Source organism: Colletotrichum tamarilloi (assembly GCF_030869305.1).
Source record: "Colletotrichum tamarilloi strain Tom-12 chromosome Unknown Scaffold_80.1, whole genome shotgun sequence".
Classification (NCBI taxonomy): domain Eukaryota; kingdom Fungi; phylum Ascomycota; class Sordariomycetes; order Glomerellales; family Glomerellaceae; genus Colletotrichum; species Colletotrichum tamarilloi.
The window spans coordinates 55,638-70,728 of NW_026849463.1; the positions used below are offsets into that span (position 1 = coordinate 55,638).

At 55.2% G+C, this 15,091-nt stretch overlaps 5 protein-coding genes across 5 annotated transcripts; 1 reads left to right on the forward strand and 4 right to left on the reverse strand.

Moving 5' to 3' along the window:
• Window positions 1-1,221: 1,221 nt before the first annotated feature.
• Window positions 1,222-2,823, reverse strand: CTAM01_12654 (uncharacterized protein; the record flags this gene model as incomplete). Its single annotated transcript, XM_060528659.1, has 1 exon — window positions 1,222-2,823. One exon carries the CDS (start codon window positions 2,821-2,823, stop codon window positions 1,222-1,224), a length of 1,602 nt encoding a protein of 533 aa, XP_060376689.1.
• Window positions 2,824-3,674: 851 nt separating this feature from the next.
• CTAM01_12655 (uncharacterized protein) lies at window positions 3,675-3,914 on the reverse strand (the record flags this gene model as incomplete). Its single annotated transcript, XM_060528660.1, has 2 exons — window positions 3,675-3,806; window positions 3,837-3,914. The coding sequence occupies 2 exons, from the start codon at window positions 3,912-3,914 to the stop codon at window positions 3,675-3,677; spliced, it is 210 nt and encodes a 69-aa protein (XP_060376690.1).
• Window positions 3,915-5,052: 1,138 nt separating this feature from the next.
• Window positions 5,053-6,340, forward strand: CTAM01_12656 (malate dehydrogenase; the record flags this gene model as incomplete). Its single annotated transcript, XM_060528661.1, has 3 exons — window positions 5,053-5,097; window positions 5,319-5,436; window positions 5,502-6,340. The coding sequence occupies 3 exons, from the start codon at window positions 5,053-5,055 to the stop codon at window positions 6,338-6,340; spliced, it is 1,002 nt and encodes a 333-aa protein (XP_060376691.1).
• Window positions 6,341-6,977: 637 nt separating this feature from the next.
• On the reverse strand, window positions 6,978-11,098 carry CTAM01_12657 (uncharacterized protein; the record flags this gene model as incomplete). The annotated part of the gene is made up of 3 exons (XM_060528662.1): window positions 6,978-7,515; window positions 7,569-10,639; window positions 10,742-11,098. The coding sequence occupies 3 exons, from the start codon at window positions 11,096-11,098 to the stop codon at window positions 6,978-6,980; spliced, it is 3,966 nt and encodes a 1,321-aa protein (XP_060376692.1).
• Window positions 11,099-12,187: 1,089 nt separating this feature from the next.
• On the reverse strand, window positions 12,188-14,833 carry CTAM01_12658 (uncharacterized protein; the record flags this gene model as incomplete). Its single annotated transcript, XM_060528663.1, has 1 exon — window positions 12,188-14,833. One exon carries the CDS (start codon window positions 14,831-14,833, stop codon window positions 12,188-12,190), a length of 2,646 nt encoding a protein of 881 aa, XP_060376693.1.
• Between the last annotated feature and the right edge of the window lie 258 nt (window positions 14,834-15,091).

The window sequence follows — 15,091 nt, forward strand, 5'->3', positions numbered from 1 at the left end:
GGAGCGATGACTGGGGTGGAGGAGGAAAAGGGCGGTTTACGCGGTCTGCGTCGCGTTATTTTCGCCCACCTGGCTTACCTTCCCGTCGGTTGTTCTCTTTCACAATGAAAGTCCCCGTATGTTTTTTTTTCTGCCCAGGTGTGTCTCGTCTGATGTGTGTGTGTGTGTGTGTGTGTGGGCGTGGGCGTGTGTGTTTCCGTGGATTGTTGACTCTTGTTCTCGTTGTTCTGGCCCTTGGGGGAGAAACTCCAGTGTCTCTCGGCTGTGTCTTGCAGCGGCTTCTCCACTGTAACAATGGCGAATCCCCCCCTCCCAGTCGTCCTGACCTAACGCTCTTGGGGTTCGTTTCGCTAGACAGACGGGGACCCCAGTTCGGTGGTCACGCAAGAGGATGCAAATAGAGTCTACAGAGAGAATAGAAAATTAAAGATGATGAAGACGAGAAAAATGAAAGTGTGATGCAATGGAAAATCATGTCAGAATTTGGCCAGTCAGTAATGGAAGGTAAGGTAGGCAGGTACCTACACGGGGCGAGTCGATGCCCGCGCCTGCCAGATCAACAGAAACACCCCGACCGAGGCGACGTGGACCGTGGTGGCGGCAAAAATCGAGCAACTGCGACACGCCCAGATTCCCGCTCGGCCTGACTCAGCAGGTCAAAGACACGAAGTCACATGATGTTGTACCAAAGTATCTTCCACCATCATCACCACACCACCACCGCCTCCCGTCCCTCCCCATCCCGGTACCTCACCACCACACTTCCCTGAACATCTGCATCCATCCTCTATCCGTATACAATGTTTGCTCTTCATCAAAGACCGACCTGCTGTTCCAGGCCTCTTCTTTGTCTGTGATTGGATTACTGAACGGATACCCCTGAAGCTGAAGTATTGCTGCCCAAGCCCAGATGTGAACCGAGCATACCCATCTCCATCTCTGAATAAGGTAGGTAGATTTAGCAAGGTAGGTATCCGTAGTCTAAGTGTCATATAAGATGCCCCCCATCATGCGTTACATGCAAATACTCGAGCGTATCTCCCTCACCGCTACACAATGCATTGTCGAAATCCATCAACTCCCCGAGGAATGCTTACTCATGTCTTCATGTCTCATCTGTAAGAGACTCTAATCCAATCATCCAGTTGACCACTTGTTGAGGGTCCTCTAATACTCCCGTACTCTCCACTCCAATCCACGACAAGTCATTGAACCGTGAACTCAACCACACGCTGGCTCGTCACCCGTCGCCGAGTATCCATGCGCCCCGCCATCCAAGATCACCGCTTCGTTGTCGCCAAAGTCATCCTGTACCCTCCTCCACTGCGTCTTTCTGTCCTTACGGCCCTCCAGCTGCGCTCCCTTTCCCTTGGCATCCCACACCGGTTTGATCAGTCCTCCCAGCAAAGGGTTCTGACTAAAGGCTCCGCCGCCGCCAACACCGCCCTGTCCACCCTGCCGTTGACTGGTGAGGCTGTAGTTCTCGTCTGCAACTTCGTCCATAACAATATCCTCTTCGTCCGGCGTCGTCGGCCGCTCCACAGCCGCCATCTTCCTGACTACCTTGCCACCCACCACGTCAATGCTGACCACCTGCCGCCGCTTCTCGTACTCGGGCTTCGCGTTCCACTCAATCTCGCGGAGGATCTTCTGCTGCCTCTTGAGCTCCCTGGCCCGCTCCTCGGGCGTCGACCAAATGTTGCCTCCGCTGCCGGCCATGGCTCCGCTGACATCAAAGTCTGCCGCCTCATCTCTGACCGTCGTTCGCCGCGCGTTCTGCGCCTGAAAGTTCAATAGCTTGTCCCGGTGCTCCTTGGCCTTGGCCTCCGCCTCGGACATCTTGTTCTGGCTAAATGGCGCCGGCTTCTTGCTGACCTCGGCCCGCTTATGAGCATCTCTGTCCGCAGCCATGCGCTCCTTTCCTCGCTCGGCCTTGAGCTCCCTGATCATGCCTTGTACATCCTCCGACGACAGCAGAGGCGTGCCGCAGAATGTGCATGGCCCCAGGCCCTCCTTGACGCAAATGACCTTGCCACACGACTGGCAGTTGGGCGCCGCCGTCTGCAGCGGGTGCCGTGTAGCAACGCAGTTGCACCTCCTTGCTTTCGGGTCGTCACCCATTGTCGGGTTCGTCGTCAGCTCTAAAGATCTAATAGCCGCGTCTAAATCGTTGAGGGCCGTGGATGCACCTGCCATTGGCGTACCTCCGGCAATCGATATCTTTGTAGGTTTCGTCGTAGGCTTGGGGGTAGAGGATCGTGATACAGGGTTCGACTTGGGCTTCGCCTTGACGTCGGATATCAGGTAGCCTCCGGCCGTTCTTTGCTGCTGCGGAGGAGGGGTAGCACTCTTTGGTGGTTGCTTAGAACCCGACGACGGGGCCCCAAGTTGCGGGAAGGCGGTGCTGATGCTGTTGCTGCCGCTGCTCTCCGCCGCCGGAGCTGGCTTCTTCCCTCCATACCACTCGTCCTCCTGTGACTTCTTATTGTAGCTTGCTCCTGGGGGAGGTGCAGCCTCAATTTGTCTTGCGGTCGGTGTGTGTATGTTTGCCTTCTTCTTCTTGGGTCCCCGTGACGTCTTTGGAGCAGGCTCCGGGGCACTGGAGCTGGTCGAACTGGGTTGCGGCGCTGGGGCTGGGGTCTTTTTCTCTTGTCGTCGTGAATTGAAGGAGGAAATAAACTCGACGGCCTGTGGTGAGTCGCCCAGTAGGTCGTTGAAGTGGTTTGCGGCTTCGGATTTCGACAGCGTGTTTGCGTAGTCGAGCATCTGCTTTAGCTCGTCCTCAGGGAGGGGCAGCAGGCGGGAGAGCTGCGCCAGAGACATGTTGGGAGTTTGACGTCTCTTCCTAAGTGTATCTATGTCGAGATAGAATCGGCTTTTCGGACCGTGGTGGAAGTTGTTGGGGCAAGGGAAAGGGTGTAGTTGTGAAGCTTTCGCAGCAATTCAGATTTGAGAATGATGATGATGAAATTGACAAAAGTGGCGGGGTCTTTCTTTAGCTGATGTTCCTGGAAGCTAGCGCCACAGCTCCCCGCGACTGTCAAAGTTAGGGTGGGGTCAGCGCTGTGGTCGGCCGGCAACCCCCGCTGCCTGTCATCGAAGAGTCACTCGGCGTGATGAGAACATATCTCACTCTGATGATGGGATGGAGGGACTGGATGTTAGCTGTATTTCATCTCCCAATGCGATGATTGTAGATTACTATCCTACTCAGTGACCTGAATGCCGCTAAGCTCACACTCGAAAATGCTCATGTCATTTGAAAAACATGATGACCTATTTATCAAAGCTTACCTATGGAAAGCATTCAGTCCTGCGTGTAAGAATGAACCCTTGGGTGCTGACTAAGTCTTATTCAGACTCGAACCTATGTATATAGACAAAAACACAATGAGAGAATCTCATCAGGCTATCGTTATTTTGCCAGTCTGCTTGCATTTGAATTCCGTCGTGTGATACTGTACAACGTGGCACAATTGAAAAGACCTTCCTTCCAGCCCAAAGGAAGTCTTACGTTGAACCATACTTACTGTCTAGCTCAAGTGTTGAAGAGGACTTTCAAAGGCATAGGCTTTTTTTACATGACCTATTATCATAGGTTACGGCAGTTCGAAACATGTTATCACCAGATGTCACAGACCGGGAGGTGCCAGTCGGAGCCGGGTGGAAGCCGGCTACGAGGCGCGGGCCGTACGGAGTACAACAAGACTGGGGGTCATGAGGTCATGAGTCGGCGCCGGTTGCGGTGTCTTGAGAGTTTCGAAGCACCTTTTCGCCGACGCAGGAATGAAAGCAAATATGCGCACCAGTGAGATGGCGTGTTCTGGCTTCCCCAACTGCACTGAGTATGCGTAGGTAGTGTACATAGGGAGTACCGCCTCGGTATGCTTCATGGGTAGGGCCATGGAAGACATGCATATGTCGAGTAAGGCTGTCTGGAAAGATGTCACATGAAGCAAGGCGGTTCTGATGGACAGTGTAACATGTTCTCCGACGGATGGTAGGGGATCCCAGGGATGCAGAACCGAGAGTGAGGCCATTCTGCGTAGATCCCGTCCACCCATTGCGTCCGTTGGCTGGCTTCCATTAGGGAGTATACATACAATGGTGGTAATTGAGAAGGAGTACAGTTCAGCAGGCTTTACCGTAACCTCGGGTCGAGGGATGTAGGTATTAATGCGGGATACATCATCTATCATATACACTACGACGATGGGTTACAGCAAGGTAATCGTAGGGTAGATAAGCATGTGCCATGATGAGACCGTCCGTCCATCCACCCGAGGGCGTCTAACGGGTGCGGCAGAGTCGACTGCGTCTCTCGTTCCGGGGTTGAGTGGTAGCAGTGGAGAGTGGATGGTCGGGGACCAAGCTCGGCGATGGGAAGCTGAGAAAGGAAGAAAAGGAAGGGGAAAAAAGATGCTACAGAATGCACCGCAGTGCCGCAGAGATGTGTGGAGTACGTATCCTCTCCGGCGTTTCCCCGTGGTCTTCCGGGTGGCCGTGACGCTAGACCTGAATTGGAATTGGCGTGGGGTTTCTTTCCTGCTTGTTTTTTTTTTTGTCTGCCGGTCGCATCGTGATCCATCACTCGCACCTTGTAGCCTCAGGAAAGCAAGTCCCGGTCAGTCAGTCAGCACTGGAGTGTTGGTAGTAATAACAACCACAGCTAAGCTAAGGAAGGTAGAGACAAGAGCGAAGCCGAGAAATGGAACCTGAGGTGCTGACAAGGTGTGGAAAGAAAGGCCGGGAATGACGGGGGGGAAACAGTGGATGGTGGGCCCTTTCTGAAGCCTTCACCCACTCGCAGGGCCGCATCCTGCCATTCCCGGGCCCCCGTCAATCCACTGTCTGTGGCTCCCGTGTGGTGCGTGTGCTCTCTGTTGAGTGTCCTGTTGTCCTCTGCTGCTGCGCTGTTGCTGTGTGAGAGGTGTGCCAACTTATTTCGCGCGCCTCATAAATTTTTAAACCTCTGCTCTTTTTTTCTTCCCTCATCCATCTTAACTGTGTACCATCTACCTACTACACATCCCCCCCCTCCTCGTCGCAATCATGTCTTTCGTCCAGCGCCGCATGTTCTCCGCCTCGGCGAGAAGCGTAAGTCATCCTTTAGCTCCCAATTCCTATCTGGCTGCGCATCAAAGCAGAGCTCTCTCTCTCTCTTCTCCATAGCTCCGAAAAGCCGACCTCGGGGCACGGAACTGAAGGGAGACACAAGCTATGAAGCTTCGTCATGATCAAACGTCAACAAACACAAATGCATCATCACATACAATGGAAACAGCCAAAAGACCATTCAGCTGACAACATGCCTATAGCTCTCCAAGGTCACCGTTCTCGGTGCCGCCGGTGGTATTGGCCAGCCCCTCTCCCTGCTCATGAAGCTCAACCCCAGAGTCACTGAGCTCGCCCTCTACGATATCCGCGGAGGCCCTGGTAAGTCCATCTCCATCTCCATCTCCATCTTCCTCTCCAGCAACACCCAATTGACTCCTGTCCAGGTGTCGCCGCCGACATCTCCCACGTCAACACAAAGTCCGTCGTCAAGGGCTACGACCCCACCGCCACCGGCCTCGCCAGCGCCCTCAAGGGCGCCGAGGTCGTCCTCATCCCCGCCGGCGTCCCCCGCAAGCCCGGCATGACCCGCGACGACCTCTTCAACACAAACGCCTCCATCGTCCGCGACCTCGCCAAGGCCTGCGCCGAGTCCTGCCCCGACGCAAACATCCTCGTCATCTCCAACCCCGTCAACTCCACCGTCCCCATCGTCTCCGAGGTCTTCAAGGCCCACGGCGTCTACAACCCCAAGCGCCTCTTCGGCGTCACCACCCTCGACGTCGTCCGCGCCTCCCGCTTCGTCTCCGAGATCAAGTCCACCGACCCCAAGGACGAGAACATCACCGTCGTCGGCGGCCACTCGGGCGTCACCATCGTCCCCCTCTTCTCCCAGTCCAACCACCCCGACCTCTCCTCCAACGCCGAGCTCGTCAACCGCGTCCAGTTCGGCGGTGACGAGGTCGTCAAGGCCAAGGACGGCGCCGGCTCCGCCACCCTCTCCATGGCTTTCGCCGGTGCCCGCATGGCCGAGTCCCTCCTCCGCGCCTCCCAGGGCGAGAAGGGCATCGTCGAGCCCACCTTTGTCGACTCCCCCCTCTACAAGGACCAGGGCATCGACTTCTTCTCCTCAAAGGTCGAGCTCGGCCCCAACGGTGTCGAGAAGATCCTTCCCCTCGGCAAGGTTGACGCCGCCGAGGAGAAGCTCCTCGAGGCCTGCTTCGCCGACCTCAAGAAGAACATTGCCAAGGGTGTTGCCTTTGTCGCCTCCAACCCCCCCAAATAAGTGCAACACTTTCCGTGTGTCACTTTTGATGTAAACTAGGGGACGTGTTGTAGTAGATGGAAACCTACACAAACAGGTTGAGCAGAGTTGAAAACAAAACAAAATCACATCCTCCACTACTTTTTTTTTCCAGTCTAATCCGACTGGCAAAGAAAGAAAAGGATGACGGGTAGACACAGAAGCGCACACCAAAAGTCGTGCTTTACCTACTCGTGGCATCGACTTTGCGTCTGCCTCTGTACCATAAAATTTCAAACACGCTTGACTTCAAACTTTATTCCTTAAAATGCCGTGATCCAATGCCTACGTTACACCGACTATTTCCTGTTGAAAGACGTGCATGCGTGAGCGCTTCGTAGATAGTCATTAAGATCTACCTACCTGCAAATAGCGCCTGACAAAGGCAGGCTTACTACATCTTTTTGATGGTTCTTGTGTAGCAAACAAAAGTCTTGGTTACCTGATGAAGATCCGGTTGTAAAGGATTTCAAGACACAGCTTCTCCAAAACTCAGACTACGACAAAGTACTGTATGCACATATCATGATGCTCATTCTCTATCATACATCTCTCCACACGCATTTTGCGTCTCTAACTTGTTTTGGTTACACAATTAGTCTAAACCCGACACATCTATCTACTGCCTCTGTCGGCCCGTTCTCCATGCCTCGAGCTGTTGGCGGCGCTCCTCCACCTTGCGCTCAAACTCGGCCACCTTCTCCTGCGCCTTCTTCTCCTCCTCTTCGTCCTTGATCTTCTGCTCTGCCGCCTTGCGGACGCGCTCACGCTCCAGCTGCTCGGGTCTGCGAGCAGCAATGTCGCGGGGACGGAAGTCAGAAAAGAGGTTCTTGAGAACAACCTCAATGACCCAGCAGGCGGCGTAGTCGATAACCATGATGCCCGTCATGGTCATCTTGAACTCATCGCTAAAGGGGACCAGCTTCATCTGCTCATTGATCTCGGGGATGAACTCCATGGAGCAGGAGAAGGCCAGGGCAGAAACACCGACAATACCGTAGAACATGCCCTTGTTCTCGCGAAGACCCTCACGGAAAGGACGTCCCTGATAGTTGATGGCGAACGTGCTAATCTGCTGGATGAGCTGAAGCAGGTAAACGGCGCTGTTGAGGAGACTGGGCGCGAACTCGGCCTCGAGATCAACGTCACCGGAGCGGCTGTTGCACTGTCAGTGTTTGCTTTGCAGAAGTAGTACCTAGGATAAACTTACGGCTCCAGTCTGTCACAGAACCGGGCAATGTAGATGAGAGTGACAACGTGGACGGCGAATTGTCCAAGAATCGAACCAATGATGTAAAAGTTGAAAATGTTGGGCTGGGGTCGCTCCTTGGAGAGACCCTCGACAACGCGAGCACGAGAGATGGACAAGAAGCACACGCTCATCAGAATACCGCTGATGGTGTACTGTCCGTCACCGAACTTGATACCCTCGAGGTACAACACACTCAAACTGTAAGCGCTAATGAGGCAGTTGAGAGCGAGAATTTTGTATGTCTGGATGGTCGCGACGAGTGTGCAGCGGCCCTGGCGAATGATGTTGGGAACGGCAATAACGTTGCGCAGCTTGCTGGTGAAAGGAGCCGCGACAGAGGCATCACCAAGCTTCAGCGTAGGAGGCTCATCATCACCCATCTCGGTCTCCATCAGGCTGGATGTCATCTTGTCGGCAAAGCTAGCGGCGTTGGCGGCAGCCTTGGCCTGACGAGCAGCGTTAGGATCGTTGTTGTTAAGAAGTTGCTTAGCACCAGGGGAAGTGACGGTCTCGATGGCGCTGACGCCGTTAGCCTTGAGCCATTCCTCGGGGGTGATATTCTTCTTCTGGGCCTCGCGCTCGACAGCCTTGGTGAAGTGGGGGTTGCTAGTGCCAGGAGGGTACAGATGGGCGATCATGACGGGAACGGGGGGTGCGGGTTGGTTGAACCTCTTCATGAGGTCAACTTGCTTCTGGTAAATCTCCTTCATCTTAGTGTTCCGGGAGTGCTCGGCGATGCGAGTCAAGTCGTCCATAGTGCCGTTGAGGAGAGCGATACCAATGTGGGCTTGCTTGAGGGCACCGACGTCGTTGGTTCCGTCACCAGCCATCAATGTATAGTAACCCATGTCTCGGAGACCAACGAGAATGTCCTCCTTCTGCTTGGGCGACACACGCGCGTAAACCCAGGCGTGACGGAGGATCTGGCGCCAGCCGACTTGGTCCTTGAACTTGGCCAGAGCGTAACCGGTAACACAGAGATCGTTGTTCTCAAGAATCTTGGGGTCAAGAGGCTTAGAGGGGTCGGCAGGGATGATAGTCTTCTCATCAACACTGCGCCAGACAAGCTTGTCGCCGCCCTCGTTGTCCTCGGGGGCGTCGAGAATCAGAACCTCACGGTCAACAATCTCAACGTCGCGGGCGACGTAGACAGCGGTAAGGGGGTTGTCACCGGTGATCATGACGACACGGTGGCTGCTCTCGTTGAGCATCTGGACAGCTTGCTTCGCGTCATCCTTGAGAGGGCAGGAGAGAACCAGGAAACCGGCAAAAGTAAGTCCAGACTCGACGTTGTCGCGCTTAAGGTCGTTGATCTTGCTACCTCCGAGCTCGTTATCAACAGTAAGCTGCTTGTAGGCGAGTGCAAGTACACGGGAACCGCGTCGGGTAAAGTACTTGTAGGTCTCTTCGTAGTCGGCAGGGATAATGGAGAGTCTCTTCATGATGGTCTCAGGAGCGCCTTTGACAGCGACAAAAGTGCCACGGATTCGGTTGCCAGCCTTGTCAGCACCGTTGACAGTGGCAACAGTACTCTGTCTCTTGAGGGCGGAGGAGAATTGAAAGCGGCGCTTGATCTGAACAGTTCCACTGACACCAGTAGTAGCAGCTGTGGTGGGCTTGCTGGCGAGGGTGTCGTTTCTACCAAGAGTCCAGCCGAGAGAAGTCAAAGTAGCCTTCTCCATTGGGTCGCCAACGACTTCACCCTCGTCAAGCTTGACAAGTGCATGGGCAGTAGCGAGAACCAAAGTGGTATCCAGGCGGATTTCGTTGACGGGGGTCATGGTTGAGTGCGCACCGTCGGCCTCGCGAGGGGTGCTCGTGCCCTCCTGACCGAGTCCCAGGCCAGCAATACCTTCAACAACCAAGTCCTCGCCGGTGAGGGTACCAGTCTTGTCGAAGCAGGCGATGTCAATGCGGCCAGCGTAAGGAATACGGAAGGGCTCGGTGCAGAAGATGGCAAGCTTGGCCAGCGCTGCCAAACTGGTGTTCACGGCAAGACTGAGTTCCATGGGCAGTTCAGGAGGAACGACGCTGGTGACGATCAAGACGCAGTCAAGCAGAAGCTTGGAGCGCTTGCGGTCCTTCTTGACACCCTCGTCCCAGACGTACCAGGAAGCGGCGATGGCGAAAATGAGGAGGAACAAGATGAAGAGCAGAGCCTCAACGTTGTTGGCGGAAACACGCTCGGTGGAGTAGATCATGGTGCGGACAAGGCTGCCCTGGGAGGTCTCAAAGCCGGTCTTTTGGACGATAGCCATGGCGCCATTGTCAGGGGGAGGAGGGACGCCGGATGCCAGCTTGGGCTTCTCTTCATCGGGGTTGCCGTGGGTGATTTGCAAAACCTTGGTACCACCCCACAAGAAAGCGTTCTTGTCAAGGCCTTCAGGCTCGATGGGGGCGTCGCTGGGGCGAAGCTGTACGGAGTCCTTCAGGAGAGGGGTACTCTCACCAGAAAGCATGGCCTCGTTGACAATGGCGGTTCCTTCGACAAGCAGCATATCGCAGGCGACACCGCTATCTTCTTTGGTGCGACCTACGGAGACGAGATCGCCAGGCAGAAGCTTGTCGCTCAGGACTTCAGTCCATTTGCCCAAGCGGTATACGTAGACATCATAAGGCTTAATGCTCATGCCACGGAACTCGTTGAGTGTACGCTGGCGCTGCCAAACGACGGTGCTCTCGAAAGCGACAAGCATGAAGAGGGTGAAGAGCGAATAGTACCAGTACTCGTCGAGCATCCACAGGCCAACACAGAAGATCTGGAAGACGAAGAAGGGTGCGACGGCGTGCTCCTTGAAGAGCTCGGTAAAGGTAGGAACGGGGATGTCGAAGGCGTTGGCGCCATAGTGCTCTTCGATTCTCTTCAGCTCGGCTTCGGTGGTGATGCCCTTGGACTGCTGGTAGCGTCCGATCTTGGGCTTTGGCTCGGCATCGATATCGTAGGCGAGGGTTCGGAAGGACTTGTCCTCGGGGAAGTAGATGAAGCGGCGCTTCTGGAACAAGAAGGTGGTGTTGATCTTGCCGCCAACCTGCATGAGTGAAAGAGCAAAGGTCAGTCAGACTGCGGAGAGCAGAAAAGGAAGAGGAGGAGGAGCAGGATGGCTCGCTTGTTCGCAAGGGGCTTGGCTTACCTTGTCGCGGATGATTTTACAGATTTCGGCAGAGCCGGCGTTGGCGACAGGAATGATCTTGACGAGCTCGGCCTCGTCAATTGACTTGGCGCGGGTGGCAGTAAAGGTAGCTTGGAGGTTGACACTCCAGTGAGTGCTCAGCCAGGCGAGGGACTGAAGGGTGACGATGGAGCCGATCCACACAAAGGTCCATTCCTCGGATGCGATGTGCTTCTCGTAGAGCTCGGCGGTAAGGTAGTAGCGGAGGAAGATGGGCCAGATGATGGCAAAGGGCCAGACGTAGGCGTGGAAGTATGTCGGTAAAGGCTTCCACAGCTCGGCCACCTTGATCTGGGGGTTGTCCACGAGGGGCGCCATGGTGGGCGATTGCGCGCGATATCGTGGATCAAGCGACAGAACGGCGGACAAAATGAAAGAGCGCGGGTTGTTTGTCGGATGATGCTATATCCCTTGTTGCATCGACAGTGGTTCTCCTGGTTGATGCAGATGGAGCACAACAAAGAGATGTTGCGATGTGAAGATGTTAAAGGTGACCCGTGGCAGAATCAGGGCTGGTTGGTGGTGGTGGTGGTGGTGCACCAGTGGTACTACTGCTACTACTTCCTTACTGTGGGGTCTCGCGTCGTTGGCGGCGGAGAAGTGAGCGGCGGAAAGCAGAATCCAGCCGAAGGCGACAGACGTAAAAAAATAAAAAAATAAAATAAAAAAAAAAGCCAGATGGTGGTTATCTGTCACTTTTTTTTCTCTTTCGCGATGGCGAATTGGGAAGCTGGGTACCTGGAGAAGGCCACTCACAGGCCTCAGAGCTGATGGAACAGGGGGCTCTTTTGGCTCTTTTGGCCTGATGTGGCCACTCATCCTTTGCTCTCAGTGGCTCGTGGGGTACGTAGTACGTAGCGTACGTGGACCCTGCTACCTAAGGTACCTACCTGGAATCCTTCGTGCCTTCCTTACTTGCCTTACCTAAGCTATCCGGGCAGTCCCAGGCCCCCTTAACCTTGGATTTCCGCCGTGATGGATTCCTCACGTCCAATCCAAACGTGCGAGGTTGATCCGTGCCGTCCCTCTTTTTCCCCGCCGCTCAACTCCGCCGAGAGGCCCCGCGATAGAGGACCCCGATACTCCGTCGCTTCCCGTCCGATACAGGACAGCTTACCTTACCTTACCTTACCTTACCTTACCTTCACCTTACATCACTTCATGCAACGAACCCACTGTAATTGGCATCTTGTTTTATTTGGTATGAGGCTGACCCTCAGATACAAAAAAGTAAGGAAATAGTTATGTCGTGGTATATCATCCGCGGAAATCGTCGTCTTGGTGCCCATGTTGCGCCAAGCCAATAAAACATCCCTTCTCCCTTCTACTGTGGTATGCAATCAATATCCAGCACCCCAAAGGCAATGATCCTTTCTATCCGCAAACGCCTCCATCATGTCTCATTCTTCAATACTCAGAAATCCCAGCAATGACACTTCGTCGGTTGGCTCGTCCAGAGGGCCAATCCTCGTAAGTGGCTTGCTGGGATGGCTTTGGTGGCTTAATGTAGTCGGAGATTCTCTTCGACACGCTCCCCTGGTGTCGAAGTCCCCTTTTCCCGTCTGCACCTACACTAGCGCTGTGCGAGAGACTCGGCTTGCGTGGCGCCTCCCCGTAGAAGCTTGACGAGATCAGGTTGCGCTCGTCGTCTGCCGCGCCAAACGACATCATGCTTGCACGCTTGCCAGCCCCCGTCGAGTACTGCGCGCTGCTTCTCTTGTTGTTGCGTTGCCCAGCAGGAGCAGTAGCATCCGCTTGTCGAGTCGTGCTCCAGGGGTTGTCGCTGTACCCGTAGTGTCCCGAACGCCGTGCGAGGTTTCGCCACATTTGGGCGTGATATTCGCGTTCCGCAATCTCTGCCTCTGCCACGAAACGTTCATAATCCGTCAGTCCGCGGCTACCACTCTCTTGAGACGGAGTCTCTTGTCGGGATGGCGGGCGAGTGTGAGACGAGGTAGGCCGTGGCGGTGCTGATGGTGGCGCCTGCTGCTGCTCTGGCTGGCTTGGCGGGTCAAATGGCGCTTCCATCTCGACTGGAGAAATTGACTTTGGCGGTGTGAGGTCTCTGGCGTATGGGTCGGATACAAGATTGAAGCTGTGTCGTTTGGATGATAATGGACGAGAGTGAGGTCTTGCTGGAGCCTTGCCGTTCGCCGACGATGTATTTGAAGCATTTTGCAACAGGCTGTGCTGCTGCTGCAAGGGGTCGATCGCGACCGGTTCCCTAGTGGTTACCACTTCAATTTCGCTGCTCTTAACAATCTCGAGACGCCGGTGCAGTTCGTGGGGAGGCGGCGCCTCGTACTTGGACAGCGACATGTCCCGTGACCTGCGCTTCTCGGCAGTCTCTGCGGATGGCGTCCGTTGCCTGTGGAGAGGCTGCTCCGGCTCATTCACCCTGGAGGAGGCGGCCGTTATTGTGGCCAGTGCTTGAGCGCCGTTGTCCGGGTCGCTACCAAAGGAAAAGCTATGGCGATTGTGGCGCGACGTATTTGTGTAAGTCGTACGCGAAAAGTCAGCCGCCGCGTGTTTAGGAACATAGGCCGTTCGCGGCGCCGATGCTGTTGCCGGTGTCTCGGTGCTGGTCACGTTGTCCTCTCCAAAGTCATTGGCGCCGGATCTTGACCAGAATCTTTTTCCGAAACTCGCTTTGGATCGCGACTTGAGCTGCGTCGCCGTATCAGAACTCGAGGTCTGCATGGTTGACTGCTGTCGGGGAGGCGACTTGGGCTTGGGTGAGTTGGCGGCGCCGGCAGTCTGAGTCGCATTCGTGGGTGCTTGCTGTGGTAGTGTGACTGGACGTAGGGATCGGGGCACTGCAGACTTCAAAGAGCCTCTTCGCGCATCCAAGACAGTCTCACTTTCGGCAGGTGTTGGGTGCGACGGGTTCAACATGAGCGGGTTCATGAGCAGAGGCCCTGTCTGCGTCTCACGCTGCTCCGTGGCCCGCTGCTGGTCGAAGCCCTGTGACGAACTTGTATGATCGTTCCCGGCGGAAATCGACGTCTTCTTATTCTGAGCGTCCTTGTCCTTGGAAACCAATCGTCGTCGCATAAGGCGGTTCAGCAACCCTGTCTCGTCTGCCGGAGGTGCGGCAGTCATTGACGGTGAGGTACCAGTACCAAGACTTTGCGCCGCTGCCGGTACTGGACCCGTGACGGTCGCGGGTCGGCTTGTCGCTGGCGGCAGCTGCAGCTGCGAGTTTTCGTCAAGCCCTGGCAGCGGTGCAACAAGACGACCGTTGTCAGTGTAACCTTGAGTCTGAATGTGGGCGACAAGGGGGGCTGGCGATGCCCGAAGCGTGTTCTGGGGATTGTGGAGTTGGAGACGATGGCGCATCGGGGGTTGCATCGGCATGGGTCTCTGCTTTTCCTGCTGTAGTCCGGATGGCGGCGGTGTCGGATCTCCTTGTGTCTGCTGATGCTGATGTTGCACCAGCATAGCTCTCTTGTCAACTTGCCGGGTGGTGATGTGTCGACTGAGAAAGCGATTGAGCTTGTTCTTGACACCTGTGGCAGGCTGGTTTGGAAGGGGGCTTGCGTCAGAGGAATGATCCTGATCCTCCTCGACCGCTATGTGCTGCTGCACCGCCTGGGAAGCGGGGTGGGAATAAGAAGGTGATGCTCCGAAAGAAGAGCTTGTCGGTGCTATCATGGACGTCGGCCTCCGTTTTGGTCGAGAGGCAGAAATAGGAGCGGCATTTGTCTTTTTGATCAGTTTCGACAAGCGGCGGGATTTGCTTGCTGATGTGTCTACTTGCTCCGAGTTTTGCTCCCTGTCTTGCCTCTCGCCCTGTGTTGTCTCTGGTTGATCTTCCAGGGTCACCGATATGGCTGCGTCTGGCCGCCAGCTCCACCGATTCTTGGTCAAACGGCGCGATGAGACACTGGTAGCGCCGCCACCCTGCAGGTTTTGGTCGTTTGGGACGTCGACCTCGCACGAAATGGGCTTGTCGGGAAAACGTGCTAATGGCTGAGAGCTGCTCACCGCATCCCCTCGGATTGAACTTCTTCGTGGCCCCGCCGACCATGACCATCGATTAGGATTGACCATTTTTATAGTAAAGCGGCGTGGGCTCCGTTCGTCTTGGATTTGAAAATCAGTGTCGGGCTGCCAGTTCGACTGAGGCGTCCAATCCCATGCAGAGGTGGACCACCCAAAAGCGTATCAGCTCAACGCAAGGAGCAATATTCCCAGAGTTGGTGTGGTGGGTGGCCGATCGGAGAATACGTCTGGCCGGAGGAGCAGCTGGGGCCCAATCGGCAAAGCGAAAAGAAAATGCTCGAAAAGCGAAACAACGAATCAGAAGGA